Genomic DNA, 15,257 nt, shown 5'->3' on the forward strand with positions numbered 1-15,257 from the left:
GACGACTCGACGAGGAAGACGATGCTTTAAATGCTGGGAAACAAAGTTGGTTTGATTCGATTTGCTTCTGGAAGCCGCGGAGATCCGGGGGCAGAAGAGGTAGCTTGTCTTGCAAGAAGCGATTGAGCGAGCTGCTTGCTACTGTCGCTTGATGGGCCGGATGGTTTTGGCCCATATATGGAAGGACCTGGATTTTAGTCTAAAGTTTAGGCCCATAATATTTTAAGATTGTGGGCTTCCATTTAGGCCCGTGTGATCCTTTTGACGTGGAATAAGTCTATTTTACATCCCTCTATTCTTGCTCTTGATTGAATCGTCTCCCTCAACTGCAATACCGGGTATAACACTTCCCCCATCTTCAAAAACCGGTGCAAATTGAGTCCCTCAGCGGTTTGACCGGTGGTTTTGTCCTACGTGACATCCACGTGACACGTTGACTAGGTCTCGTGCCATTTGGCGTCTACGTGGCACTCATGTATCGGTTAAAAAATAAAACAAAAACTTAATGAACCCATATGTCAATAAAAAATAGTAAAACATGTTGGTCCCATATGTCAGTCTTAATAATCCCTTAACCCATATCTCTGTGTCTCTCATCCCTTAACCCATAACTTCTTCACTCAGTTCTCCATCTCAGATCACTCTCTCTCTCTCTTGGTCCGCGGCAATGGGTCGATGACCCAGGCCCAACTCGCACGCATCCTCTCTTTGCAATTCTTCTTTCCTCCTCAACGGAATTACTGTAGAACGTTCGCCAGTTTTTGTCAAAAAAAACTTTCAGATTTTCGACGGTCATATTTGCTAGGAGATCCATGCATGTGAGGAAAGAGAACGTGCGCCAGTTTTTGTCCCAAAAACCTTTTAGATTTTCGATCGTCGGATGTGCTAGGAGTTTCGTGCATGTGAGGCACTACTAGAAAAAACATTTTCGCAGGCGGCTAAAACTCATTTTTTAGGCGAGAGAGAGGTCCGCCTGCCAAATTGATGATTTTCGCAGTCGGGGCAACGGCCCGCCTGCAAAAATGGAAGGAACGAACAAAAAAAATCGCGCCGGGAGCCGCCGCCGCTGGCGGCCTCCCCCCTCCCTCCTCCGACCAGATCTGGGAGGGAGGGGGGAAGGGAGCCGCCGCCGCCGTCCGGACCGCACCGTCGCCACTCCACGCCGTTGCCACCGCCGCCAGCCTCCCCCCTCCCTCCTCCGGCCAAATCTGGGAGGGAGGGAGGGGGAGGGGAGCCGCCGCCGCCGCTCGGCCTGTGTCGTTGCCGCCGCCGCCGGCCTCCCCCCTCCCTCCTCCGGCCAGATCTAGGAGGGAGGGGGGAGGGGAGCCGCCACCGCCGGCCGGCTCACGCTGCCACCACTCCACGCCGTTGCCATCGCCGCCGGCCTCCCCCCTCCCTCCTCTGGCCAGATCTGGGAGGGAGGGGGGAGGGGAGCCGACGCCGTCGCCCATACTTCGGCCGCGCTGCCCTCCTAGGCCGCGCCTCCTCGCCGCTGCTGTCCTCCGCCGCCCTCGCCCGCCGCTACCGCCCTCCGCCGTCGCCGGGAGCACACGTCACCGCGCCGCCCTCCTTCGTCGCCCTCCTCGGCCGCGCCGCCTCGCCTCCTCCGCCACCGCCCGCCGCCGCCGCCGAGAGCACACGCCGCCGCACCGCCGGGAGCCGCTGCCGCCTCCGGCCGACGGCCGGGGAGAGGGGAGGGGAGAGGAGAAGAGGTGAGGGACTTAGAAAAAATTTAGGCCCGCCTGTTTATTTATATTAAGTCTATTTTCGCAGGCGCACCACTTAAGCGGCGCCTGCGAAAATGATCTGCTTAAGTGGTCCGTCTGCGAAAACAGCGAACATCACCCCAATTTATATTTTTGTAGGCGGTCATTTGGCTCCAAAAAATCGTGTCCGACTGTGAAAATAAGACCCCAACGTTAGGGAAAATGCTTTTTCTAGTAGTGAGGGGAGAGAAAAAAAATATTGACACGCGTTTGCTGGGGTTTTAACCTGAGAGCTCCAATCACAAGCCAGCCAAGCTAGCCAGCCACACCAACACATGTTGACTGTAGATTTGTGTAATTACATGCTAGTTGCAGTATAGTTATATCTAGTTACATGCTTGTTACAAATGTAGTTATACCATAATTATGTTGTAGTTACAAATGTAGTGTTTTTTAAGTGAAAAACTTTCAAATGTATATTTTTTAAGTGAAAAACTTTCAAATGTATATTTTTTAGAAACCTTTTTTTCTTTTTCGAGTTTTACTAAATGAGTGACGTACTTGCATGCGAAATCCTGTGGCCGTTTCATGGAGCCCGGGTTTAATTACTGCAGTGTGTTATCTTTTGAAGCATGAATTTCCCGATTTCTACAAAGTTGGGCAAACTAAGTTAAGTATGAGTGTATGACCAGATGGCAAACGTGCCTTGGCTATCTAGAACGACAAAGGCAGCAAATGCAGTTATGCAAAAGCGAAACCCATAAAAGGAAGGCTCTTCGTCAGTTGGCCGTCGATCGTCACACTCACACCACATCCAACTGCTAGTAGCTGCCAGATCTCACGGCCTCTAGTTGCTGCGGTTTGCAGACGTACGCCCCAGAGTTTGTTGCATCAAAGGTTAACAGACAACACATACGTGCGCACTGCCCAAAGGGAGGCACTGACAAAACGAAACTCCTGTCATCTGATTGCCCAATCAATCAATATATATTCTATATATTCCTAAAAAAACAAACCCTGATTTTCATATCCAACGTTTGATTGTCCGTCTTATATAAATTTTTTTTATAATTAGTATTTTCATTGTTGTTAGATGATAAAACATGATTAATACTTTATGCGTAACTTGTCTTTTTAATTTTTTTTTATATTTTTTTTAAATAAAACGGACGGTCAAATGTTAGACAAAAAATATGGTTTATCTTTTTTTTTTTTTGAGACGGAGGGAGTATTTCTTTTGTTGACGCCGATGTCATCAGGCTTGGGCTGGTGGCCATGCGTCCATGACGCTTCTCTGGTCGATCCATCGCCTGATTTAATTTGTGCGCAAACACGTCGCCGCGTCAGCTACCGAAATCTTGATAAACTCGGCTAGCTAGAAATGTGCACGGCAATTCGGGCATTAACTCGGGGAACTCTTGTCGTATCAAAGATGCAAGCGCTGAACCCTCTTCACGATTTCACATCTCTTCTCTTCTCGCACACAACATTGCACTACACGAAATAAAAATGTATATATACTTGGCAAATTTTGCCACAGTCGCAATTAATCTAACCCCTTTTTCTCGGCTTTAGTAGTAGTACCAGATTTGAACAGATTTTTTTTTTTTGGTTACCAGAGCAGGGATGCGAGAGAGAACCGAAAACTGGACGAATTAAACCTGGCGAAAGTGACACGAGATCAGGGTGACACGTATGTGACGCGGCGCGGTTCCGCCGATTTTAATTGCCAGTGCCAATTATGCTGCAAAGCCAAGGCCAGGTGTGCGTTTCGTACTTATTGTTTCTGCCTGCCGTGGTTGACACTGACTTAACACATTAAACTCTTATTACTCTCACGTGTCGTAGAAGGATTTCACCAAGCCATTTTGGATGTGGTTACTATTATCCATGGTAAAATGGTTACCGTGAAAACTATACGGTTACCATCGAAATTGTTATGGTTTTAAAAATTGGGATAATTACCACACGTTATAACTATGATAACCACGTAATAATCGTATGACGTAATAATCGTATGGTTTTGTGAACTCATGCGTAAGCAAGGTGTACCGGTACACAAGCCTTTCCGTTGGCTGGCTGGTCTGGTGATCTGGTCGCGATCGAGCTGGAGCGCACACGTCGTGGTATCGTTCGACCGCGGCGGGCGTCGCGGTTGGGCCTTGCGTTTGCGGCGCTCGGCCGCTTGCATTTGTGTGTTGTGGTTTGTGGGTGTGGCATGCAGTTGGAACCATTCACACAGAGATATTTCTCATCCTTGGAAACGGAACACCGAGCTAGGCCTTGGCTTGTTCCGCGGGTTGAGCGGCCGTGTCCTCTGCTCTGCATGCTCTCTGGTCTTTCTTTTTTCTGTTTTTTTTTTGGGTGATTGGATTGGATCAGTGGAGGAAGTTGTAAGCAACTAGTAATCAAGCAATCAACAACATAATAGTAATACTACTACACGTGTATGGACATTCAACAAAATATAGTCAATTATGTAGGTTGTACTACTATTACTACTACTTACTACATGATGAGCTTGACTGATGTTTGGAGACTAGTACAAGTTCGCTCCCTTCTTTTCTTGAGGATTTATTAGGGACTCCAATTTGTGACATGCCCCTGATTCGGTTGGCATTACTTTATTAGGGGAAAGGATCCTGCAGTGAGCGGGTGACGTCTACTAGTAAGTTACTACAGTAGTAACCGGACAGGGTAGGACTGTGGTCAATGCTTAAAACAACGTTTAATCAGGGAAAAAAAACATGGTAGTGTCCATATGTAGTTTGAATGCGCTGTTAATTTATATGGTAACTTAGATAAATAAGAGGATGTCATACAAAATAACCAAAAACAACAATGTGGAACTCAACAGTAATAGTATATTTGATAGGAGGGGAAACTAAATTTAAATTGCTCTTGCCAACTTTTCTTTGCCTAACTTTCTAGCTGGCTGTCATAAACACAAAAAGAACTTTTGTAAGCAACAAATCCCATCTATAATGGGATGTTTGGTGATAATGTTAAGATACCAATGATAGCATTAGATAGGCAATAATAATGGGATAAAGCCGTACCAATATGATCAAATCAATTTGTTTAAAGTTAATCTTTTGCTTTGGACAGAGGGGTTTATTGCAAAGAAGTATGGGACGCAGGCTCCCGCAGAGGAAAGCCCAACGAATGTCAGATGCAAAGCCCCGCACCTCATTAAGATCATATTGGCATACTCTCCCAAAAAAAAGAAGCCATAAGTAATGATAAATAAAAAACAACCCATTCTATCTATCTTCCAAAATGATTTGCTACCACTATCGGAGAAGCTTATATTAGCAAGTTATCATAACAACTTATTAAAGGGGAATTGTCATAATAACTTGTATGTTCAAAGATTCTTTAGTTTAGTGAACAATTTTGGATTTGTCAAAGTTCAGTTCCACTAAAATGTCAAATTTATTAGATGAAAAGTTCAATTATTTTTCCCGATTTTGATGCAAATGTAGATGTTCGAGGACACACTTTACTTAAGAGAATGGTTTACAGTTTGTCAAAATTTAGTTACATTAAAAGGCCAAATTTACCGGATGAAGAAAATCTATTTCTGCTTCCTTTGATGTAAAATTTTCACGATTTTTCATCAATTTTTTTTCGTAAATTGGCTAACGTAGTTCATTTTAAACAAAACAGTTTCAATTGTATATCAAACCTTAATTTTAAATGGAATTTTGTTGGGTTCTTGACTGGTCATCACTTTGAATTATTTATTCAATATCAACTCGATTTCTTTGATATTTCTTCAATTTATCATTATTACCATCACAAGGAATAAATTACACTGGATATATACTAAAAAAGAAATGCAGAAAAACATAATATATTCAATAATGTCACTACGACACGACAGAGCCCACGTTTACCTTGGAATTACCACTCATTTCTTTATCCATGTTCTAGCTAAGCTAGATAAATGCAGTTTTGACTAATGAGCTACCAATTCACACATATGATGATCATTATTTTCTCTAGGCCATCAGTGATAATAATGGAAATACAATGTTGATCGATGAAAAAACTAATGCAACATACTCTATCCTTTTTAAACTAAATGACGTCATTGACTTTTAGTATAACGTTTGACCATTTATTTTATTTAAAATCTTTATATAATTTCATTCATTTTGTTGTGACAGGTTTTATCATTAAATAAACTTTAAAAATGATTTACACTAAATTTTTAAATAAGACGAATGATTAAATGTTACTTACAAATTAATAATGTTATTTATTAAAAAAACAGAGAGAATAGTTTGGACCAGGTTCGACCTATCGGTTTACTGATTTGTATCAGGAGTTACCGAAAATTCAGAAATATTGCGGAAATTTCGGACGAAACTTTTTTTAAAAAAATTGTATTCAAATTTGAAAATTGCGGGCGAAATTTTTGAAAAATGAAAAAAAAAAACAGATAACAACACTGACAGATGACAAAATGTAGGTTCAAGTCTCATTAGTCCATGAACAGACCATCAATTATAAATGTCCTAATAGTTCATGAAGTACAGAAGTTTCTAGTTCATACAAATTTCAGTTCATGTAGGGAAAATAACGAACCTCGAAAAATCAGTCCTAGAATCCAAAGCGCAGCCGCCGTCACACGGAGCGTGGCACACCGCAACCGCGGACACCGAGCAGCAGGCGACGGCTGGGAGAGGGGCGTGCAGCGCCGGCGATGGGCTGCGTCGAGGTGGCGAGATGGCGATTTTTTTCCATTCGGATGCGGTGTGTGGGTGCAGCGCAATGAGGGGAGGCGGAGGGGTGGAGAGAACGGCGATTTTAGGGTTAGTTGAGAAAATCCCATTAAATTTTTATCGGACTCTACTGAAACACCCGAAATTTTAAAAATTTCGTTCCGGAATTTTCATCCCACTTTGGACAAACGGGAACACTTTTTTCTCTAGTAATCTGACCGCACGCACGCACGCACGCACCTAAAAACAGGGGCTCTTTGCCTAGAAATGCAGGGAGTACACGTCAATGTCAAGCTGTTCTTTCCCCTCTTTTTATGGGCCAGTGTTCCAAAGAGGATTCATGAATGCTTCGATCAGTTTCTACTTCGAGTTGAGGTTGAAAGCTAGCTGGAATGGGGATCTGGTTGTCGTCCTCTACTCGTGTGTTTTGAGTTGGACATGGCAGTTTTCGCATGCCACTTTGGGACGCCACAGCTTACACACTTACTAATCAATAATTTAGGCTGGAACTTTAAGGTTATTAAGCTTGGCTAATAATTGCGACCTAGCTACCCTGGCGAGCGGTTTCAGCTCGAATCTTTGTTATGGTCGAATACGATGCTTTCCGGTACTCAATGCATATATATGTTTTTTTTACGCAAATGGTTGTCTTAGATAGTGACATATATATACATATATGTAACGTCAAAAAATATAAAAAATATAAGAATTTAGAACTGGAACGTTCCATCTCATACTAGATTAGATTTTTAAGTAGTACATGTACACATGCATGAGCATGACAAAAAAGCAAAGCTTGCAGATTTGGTTGTCGAAGCCTTTAGGAAACGGTTTCGGTTCGTCTCGCCATGAGGGCCACCGTTGGGCAGCTAGCAACGACACACGATCAAGCTAGCCACGCACGTACGCACGCAGCGTACGCCGCAGGAGTAGTGCGCGACACACCAATCTCACTGCAAGTGCACGTATGTAGTATGGGCGCAGACATGGTCGGAGAAACCAACAAGGAACCGCCCGCTCAATCTGGGAAAAAAAAAGGAGTAGTATTAATTAGCAAATTCATTTGCATCATTAGGCAAACGGAATATCTCTCTCTCTCCCCCCTCGATCCAAGGTATGTCCCGAATGATTGGATCCTCGCTGCCCTTTAATTTCCTTGCTAGTTCACCGTACCAGATAATTTCACGGGTAAATTAATCTGGAATCACCTCCAACTTTTGCGCAAAAGAAAAAAACTATTTTACCTCACTCAACTAGTGGTGAAAAAGATACTACATGAATTAATTCCGGACCGTACCGTGACAGTTGCCATAAAAATAATATGGTGTTCTACCATTTTCGTCTCTAGTCACATAAAAAATTATTTTTTCTAATTTCCATTGCGTTGTATTAAAGTTGTCACTTAATATTTAAATTTATAAATAAAGAAAGTACCCGATCATACCAAGAATATAGAAATGATATAGTTTTTAACCGTTTTCATCGTACTCTCAACTTCAATACTAGAATTTTTTTTCATTCCTAACTTCAATATCTCTGCCAAGCTCCTCAAGTATTGCCACCTCGCCGAGCTCTGCCTTCCCAAACGCCTCTGCTGCCTCAACAGTGTTCTCCAAGCATCTCCACCTCCACAAGGGCCGCCCTATATCTGGTGTTCTGTGAGATTGGGTAGATTAGATCTACTCCCTCTATTCCCATAATGTAAGACGCAGCTAAAGTTGGTATGGTCTCCAGAACAGAACTAATCTTTAGCTTGCAATTTCTCATATATTATAAGGTATGTAGCAACAAAATTATAACCATACGAAAGTAAATTTAAATATCACTCCAATGATATACTTTTTTAACAAATAAAATTTATTTCATATTATACTAAGTGTTTATTAAATGTTTTAAATGTTAAATATTGAAATGCGCGTGTGCCTTATAATATAATCCAGAAGAGGAGGTGAAAGACTAGTGAGAGGGGAAGGAGGCGTTGCTCATATCGTGTCTTAGTCTGTGTTCGGGCACCTCCCGCGCACGCAAAACAGAGTGGCGTATTTTCTTATAATTAATTAAGTATTTAGAAATTTTTTTAAAAAAAATAGATTAATATGATTTTTTTAAAGCAACTTTCGTATAATTTTTTTAACAAAAAAAACCACATTATTTAGTAGTTTGAAAGACGCGCACACGGAAAATGAGGGATGTGAGTTAGGAAAGTTTGGGAAATAACTCAGCATTACTGGGGACATTTGACCATAGACCCCATAGTGGGCTCACCCACCATTGTCACGTGCTTGAGGAAGGGATTTCACGTGAAACACCTTCAACCAGATCCGGCCTCCCTCCCTCCCACCCTATTCCCTTTCTTTGGTGAGGCTGGTGTTTAGGTTGCAGCTGGTGTGATGGTCTCCTCCTTCTCCTTCCCAATCTTCTTGCAGTGATAGCTAGAGCTCGAGCCAGTTTTGTTGATTAGGTTGGACGGGGTGGGCACTGAAGCAGATGGAAAAAGAAGAGAGAAAGGATGGTATATGAGGCTACCAAGCTTATTCAGATGTCATATGTCGACTATACAAGGACATGCATATGGCATGACCAACAAAGCACTTTGGATTTGGATAGGGGGTGCTCCGTACAGTTTGAAGAGTTGAAGGATGTAATTATTCGTTAGTTGAGTTATGGAGATAAATTGTACTTCTGCAAAAGTTAAAGGAGTAAATTGAATTTTATTACCCTTAAACCAAACACACGTGAAAATCATGTAAAATTCCTGTATTCAAAAGAGGCCTTGATTTATAGCTTCTTCGAGACGCTAGAATTTACAGTATTTGTTCAATCGTCGAAAAATCCTTCAAAAAATACCTCGATTCTAAGGGATGCATTAGGTGTCATTGCGCGATGACAATTTTTTTTTAACGGATAGAGCAGAAAAAAAATTATAAGATTACAATCCTGTGAGGCTATAACCGGGAAAAGGAAAAAAGAATACCACCACCCACACAAGGACAGCGCCAAATACAAACTCAGAAGAAGGCTAGCACCGACCGGGCGCCGCTAAGCATGACCAACCACCGCTAGACCAATAAAGGAGCTATAACTGGGATTGCCCACAACCCAATCCTTACAACCGACATAAAGTCCTACTCTATCTACATCTGAGGGATTTAGGGAGAGAGGGTGAGAGAGAAGAATAGAACCGCTCTCCCCCCGAAGCCCCTCCTATGTGGCTAACTTGTATAAACTAGGGCTATGATATAAGAGTATGTGACTCTAGAGCAAGCTTGCAGCAGGAGTTTGGGTGGTTCCGGAAAGGGTACTACCTAAACAGCGTCTCTAGGGAGATAAGCGACGAAAGCATAGCCGACGAGGTCTCAAGAACCTTGACTAGGCTTTCACCCAGCAGGCCCACTAGAGGGGGTGAGATGGCACGACAACACTCTCAAGAGGGAGAGTGACGCTCAAACGCCATCATTGCTGTCCCGGCCAAGGCCAGGCTCGGTTTTCACCTGCCATCCACCGCTTGTCTATCCACTGGTGACGCACCGATGCTCCACCGCCATCTGAATCTCCGCGGGTGCGTGGGCACCACTGCACTAGTGCCCCCTGCGGGACAGCCTCCGCATGGCATCATCGGGCGCGCCATGTTGCCTCTCGTGGCGCAGGCCGCTGCATCGCAATGGCACACTCCTCTCGACAACCGCAACCACTGCCGCCGCCGACCGAGCCTCCTCGCACCGCGGCCAACCCCGTCACCGCTGTTCGTGCCTCGCTGGCTTACACAGCCACCAGCCGTGCCGCGCCTCCGTGCCTCTCCGTGCCGCGGGCACCTCACCGGCCGGTCGCCGCCTGCCGGCCACGCCTCCAGCCGCTGCTGCCGCTGCCGGCCACCCGTTGTCGGCGCCCCGCGGTGACAAATTAAACGTAACCTTGGCCTATATTTGATATTTCTCTCCGGCGATATTCTCGTGGCACCATTGGGCACGGCACGATCTCGTGCAAGTTTCTCCCACAACATCACAGATTGTGCTGCATCTGCATGTGTGTCACACACCGGAGATCCAGCTGGGTGCGCCCGGCCGCCCGTGCGCGTGTGCGTGCGCATGTGTTCCTAAAGCCGTTTAATTTGAAGATTTGGGAGAGCAGAGAGCAGGAGGGTTCGCCCGTTCGTTTGGTAGCTAATAGGCGCGCTTTGCGTTGAATGCGCCCGCTTGCTGCCATTTTGCTTGTGGACTACCCTTTCTTCTTCTGTTATTACCAGGTTTCACTGCCGCAAGTCATCACACCGTCTACTCTGTATTATGACTCTCTCTCTCTCTCTCAAATCTACATCTATGATCTGTCACTGCTTCTCTCTCTCTCCAACACAGCACCTAGTACCGCATGATCACCTATATATACACCCGAGCATCCTCTCCTCTCAGCTGCAACCTATAGCTAGAGAGCTACTGCGGCACTAGTCACTCTCTCTCTCTCTCTCTATAGCTTTGCTTGATCATATCAATACCACCGCCCTACAAATCTCTCTCTCTCTCTCTCTCAAGAGGAATTGAACTGAAGTTCTTGCAGCACGGTCGAGAAGTAAGGGAGTTGAGAGTTGAGAGAGTAGAGAAGAGGGAGATGGGGAGGGAGAGCTTGCCGACGCTGGCCATGGTGATGGTGCAGCTGGGCTTCGCCGGCATGAATGTGGTGTCCAAGCTGGCGCTGGACACCGGCATGAGCCCCTACGTCCTCATCGCCTACCGCAACATCATCGCCGCCGTCTTCCTCGCCCCCTTCGCCTACTACTTCGAGAGGTACACGTACGTACGTATGTCTATATCGTTACGCATCGTGCTGCGCTCTAGCTAGCTACTTCCTTTCGTTCCCTCGACGATCGATTCCTTCCTTGTGTTTCTTGTTCTGATTAGTGAATATTATATTCATTCTTTCATGGTCTTTTTCTTTTCCCTTTGAATTCATTCATTCCTGCATGTGTGGGGAGTAGATTCAAAGAAATGTTTGTTTTTTTTTCAGATGGCAAAATAAATGATTCTTTTAGTGTCACTGGCATGTTTTGACTCTTGATTTGTTATACCTTCATCAGAAGAAAGAAAGGAACGGACTTTAATTCAGTACATCTCTGAGATGTCTTTTTCTCCTTATATCAGAAACAGGGCATGCACTCCTACTGTATTTAATGAAAATGACATAGTCTCATGCTGATTTCCCTTCAAAAAAAAAACAGGGGCAAAAATTAATCAATACAGGGTGTTCTCAATATTCATGTAACAATGCTACCAGTAGTTTCCTCTTGTAGAGGATGCTCTTCCTGACTTCTTGTCCTGTCGAGTTTGTTTTGCTCTGCGTGATTACGAAAGCAAGTCAAATTTTTGTTTTTTTGCGGCTAACCATTCAATTGGCATACTTATGGCTTCGCTGTAATTTCTAAATATATATTCTCCATGTGAATGTACTACACCTGGTGCCAACTGGGATTACAACCCCCAAGGAGAGCTTCATTAACTGGACTTACTAACCTCATTGAATGTCTTAAATGTTCATGCACTAAGCAACATATGAGGCTGATCTCACATAACCAGCTGTATCTAGCTCTTGCGTGGAATCAATCAATCAATTTAATAACCAAGATTTTGTTTGTTGGAAATGAATTAACCGTTTTGAATCAAGTTTGATATTAGTGGTTTTAATCAGTACTCAACCTACATGGATGCATGCAGGAAGAGTGGCATGGTGATCACCAAGAAAGTACTTGTCCAGATATTCTTCTCCTCCATTTTTGGGTAAGTACTCTCTCCATTAACCAGTTAAACATGTCACTGAATTAATCGAACTTGCAGCAATGATCTCCTGAATTAAAGGAAAAAAAGAAGAAAAATGAATCGCTAGCTAGGCTTGCCCATCAAAGGAGCCGATTTCTTGCAAAACTGTCTCTTTTCCCCTGAAGTTGAGATGGCCATGTTTGTGCACTCCACATGTGTTCCTTATTCTTCCAGGGATAGGGAACATGCTTATTCTGTGTCATGCCGTTGCCTCTCTAAAAAGAACGCTACCAATGGCGAACTGACAAACTGAATAAACTGTACTCTAGTTGATCACCACAACCCAACCAGGCCACTTAAAAGGTTGCAGCCAATGCAAAACTGATTAATTAATTAGCAGTTTAACTAATTGCTTTTTGGATGAAACCTTCATTTGTCCCGGAATTTTATTTCAATCCAACAAGTTATAATCTGAATTTGCAGTTTGGAAAGTGAATACAACTTACAGTAGCAGGGGTGTGACCCTGTTCTGTTCTGCCTCACCTGTTCTGACACTTTGCCGCGTTCAATCTTAGATCGACTAGCAAATTCAACTATATGTTGTGATCATGTTACTAGATTTTACCCATTTTTTACTATCCAGTCAAATAACGGCCAAACATATGTTGACAAGATCAAAACTTAGCACCAACGCGCACACATTTCGAAATGTTTATTTAGAAACTAATGTGATTTAAATAACCGCAACAGTTAATAATTTGGCATGTACGTGTGCAGCGCGACGCTGAACCAGGTGCTCTACTTCGTGGGGCTCAAGTCCACGACGCCGACGGTGGCGTGCGCGCTCAGCAACACGCTCCCGGCGCTGACGTTCGCCATGGCGGCGGCGTTCCGGATGGAGTCGGTGCGGCTGAGCGCGGCCGCCGGGCAGGCCAAGGTGTTCGGCACGGTGGTCTGCGTCGGCGGCTCCATGATCATGCCGTTCTACAAGGGCCCGCTCCTCAGGCTCTGGGCGTCGCCCATCCACTGGCGGTTCGCGGAGAGCGCCGCGTCGGGCGCGGCGGCGCCAGCCGCGGGCGGCGCCGCCGTCCTCGGCGACGTCCTCATCATCCTCAGCTGCGCCGCGTGGGCCGTGTGGTTCATCATACAGACCAAGATGTCGGAGCGGTTCTCGGCGCCGTACACGAGCACGACCATCATGTGCTTGATGGCCGGTGTGCAGTGCGCCGGCGTCAGCGCCGCCATGGACAGGAGCGTCGCCGTGTGGAAGCTCGGCTTCGACATCCGCCTCTACTCCGTGCTCTACATCGTAAGTTGCGCCGACACGAAACCGATCGATCGAACCGATTTTCGTTTTTCTTTTCTGACGCGAGAGCTGTTGATGATGATGATGGTTTCAGGGCGTGGTCGGGTCGGGGATCGCGTTCGCGCTCATGTCGTGGTGCATCCAGGTGCGCGGCCCGCTGTTCGTGTCCATGTTCAGCCCGCTGATGCTGGTGGTCGTGGCCATTGTCGGCTGGGCGATCCTCGACGAGAAGATACACGTCGGCAGCGCGATCGGGTCCGTGCTGATCGTCGCCGGGCTGTACATGGTGCTGTGGGGGAAGGCGAGGGAGATGGGCTCGCCATCGGACCTCGACGGCGGCGGCGGCGGCGGCGGCGTGGTGGAGCTGAACGGCAAGGGCGCCGACGCCGCGACGACCTTGCCGGTGTTCTGCACCACCACCAACAAGCACGAGACGACCCGGAACGGCTGCAGCAACTGAAGCTGATGGCGCACCGGGGCATATGGATGGCGGATCACCTGATTATATATGCGCTAGCTGCACATTTCACAGGCTGTTGCATGTGTGACAACTACATCTTGCTGGGGATATCAATTGGTGCGGTAGTATATAGATGTGGGAGTTTGCTAGTAGTAGCTAGGTAAAAGTTGGGGGAGGTGTGTGAGACTGTACCTGTGCCTTGGTTCTTGACATTAAAAATGGATTGTGCACTTGTGCAGCTGCTCTGTTCATCGGAGGAAGACTTTGTTAATTTGTCCCATTGTATTGGTACATGTTGTTGGCAAACTATTGTGGTCCCTCGAGCAGTGGCGGAGCCAGAAATCGCATAAGAGTAGGCCTAAGGTAGGGCTCAACTAATGGGGTATTCATTTTTTACAAAATTTACATGGTGAATTAAAGAAAATTAACTAAGTTCTTGGAGGTAGGCCTAGGGCTCAAGCCCTAGCTGCTCTAGGCCTGTCTCCGCCCACGCCCTCAAGGGATATCCTCTTGTTATTTGCATGTCACTTAAATGGTTATAAAAAAAATTAAGAAAATGTATTACTATGTGATATATCACATAGTTAAAATTCATATTCTACATCTCGCAACGAAAAAAACAAATTTGGCTGTGAATATACATTAACTAGCTGTAATTTAATTTGTTTTTTTCGTCGAACTAGCTGTAATTTAATTTGTTTTTTTCGTCGACAAAAAAACAAATTAAATTACAGCTAGTTAATGTATATTCACAGCCAAATTTGTTTTTTTCGTTGCGAGGTGTAGAATATGAATTTTAACTTGCATATTTGTGAAGTGATATAGTATTATTCCCCATGTTTCGCGATCTTCTCGACTGCGCCACAACCGAATCCTCACCGAAAGCGGAGAGAGGCTGTCGGACTGCGGATCTGCGGTGTGGACTTGGCACATATGATAGTAGGAGTTAAGTACAAAATCCTTTTCTTGATACTGTTGTAAGACTTGTTTAAGTTTTCGAGATAATGATCAAAAGTCTTTTCTTAGACGGAGAAGTTATATGTCATATTCTGATAAAATCATCCCAAGTTAAAAAATCACCTTTATAAGGAATAATAGAAATTACTTTTCTATTATTAATAAAAAACAACACTAAAATAATACTAGAAATTATTAAAAGCTTAAAAGAAATCTCAAATACTGAAATACATACAAGAAAATTTTTTGAAAGTGCCTTGGACTATTTTTATTAAATTCTCCATGCTCTAAATTGTCCCTCAATTTTTACTAGAATTTTTAGAGTAATGTAAATAATTTTAATTAAAATTTTAG

The 15,257-nt window shown here is 44.6% G+C and overlaps 1 protein-coding gene across 2 annotated transcripts; it reads left to right on the forward strand.

Moving 5' to 3' along the window:
* Nucleotides 1–10,844: 10,844 nt before the first annotated feature.
* LOC4326725 (WAT1-related protein At1g09380) lies at nucleotides 10,845–14,197 on the forward strand. 2 transcript variants are annotated; one of them, XM_015776682.3, is made up of 4 exons: nucleotides 10,845–11,220; nucleotides 12,139–12,201; nucleotides 12,958–13,489; nucleotides 13,581–14,197. In XM_015776682.3, exons 1-4 carry the CDS (start codon nucleotides 11,039–11,041, stop codon nucleotides 13,944–13,946), a joined length of 1,143 nt encoding a protein of 380 aa, XP_015632168.1. In that variant the 5' UTR covers nucleotides 10,845–11,038; the 3' UTR covers nucleotides 13,947–14,197. The 2 variants fall into 2 exon arrangements, with proteins under 2 accessions (XP_015632168.1, XP_015632176.1); XM_015776690.3 differs by having other exon boundaries at nucleotides 10,845–11,214.
* The last annotated feature ends 1,060 nt before the right edge of the window (nucleotides 14,198–15,257 follow it).

The sequence above is a fragment of the Oryza sativa genome, chromosome 1 (genome assembly GCF_034140825.1).
Source record: "Oryza sativa Japonica Group chromosome 1, ASM3414082v1".
NCBI lineage: Eukaryota > Viridiplantae > Streptophyta > Magnoliopsida > Poales > Poaceae > Oryza > Oryza sativa.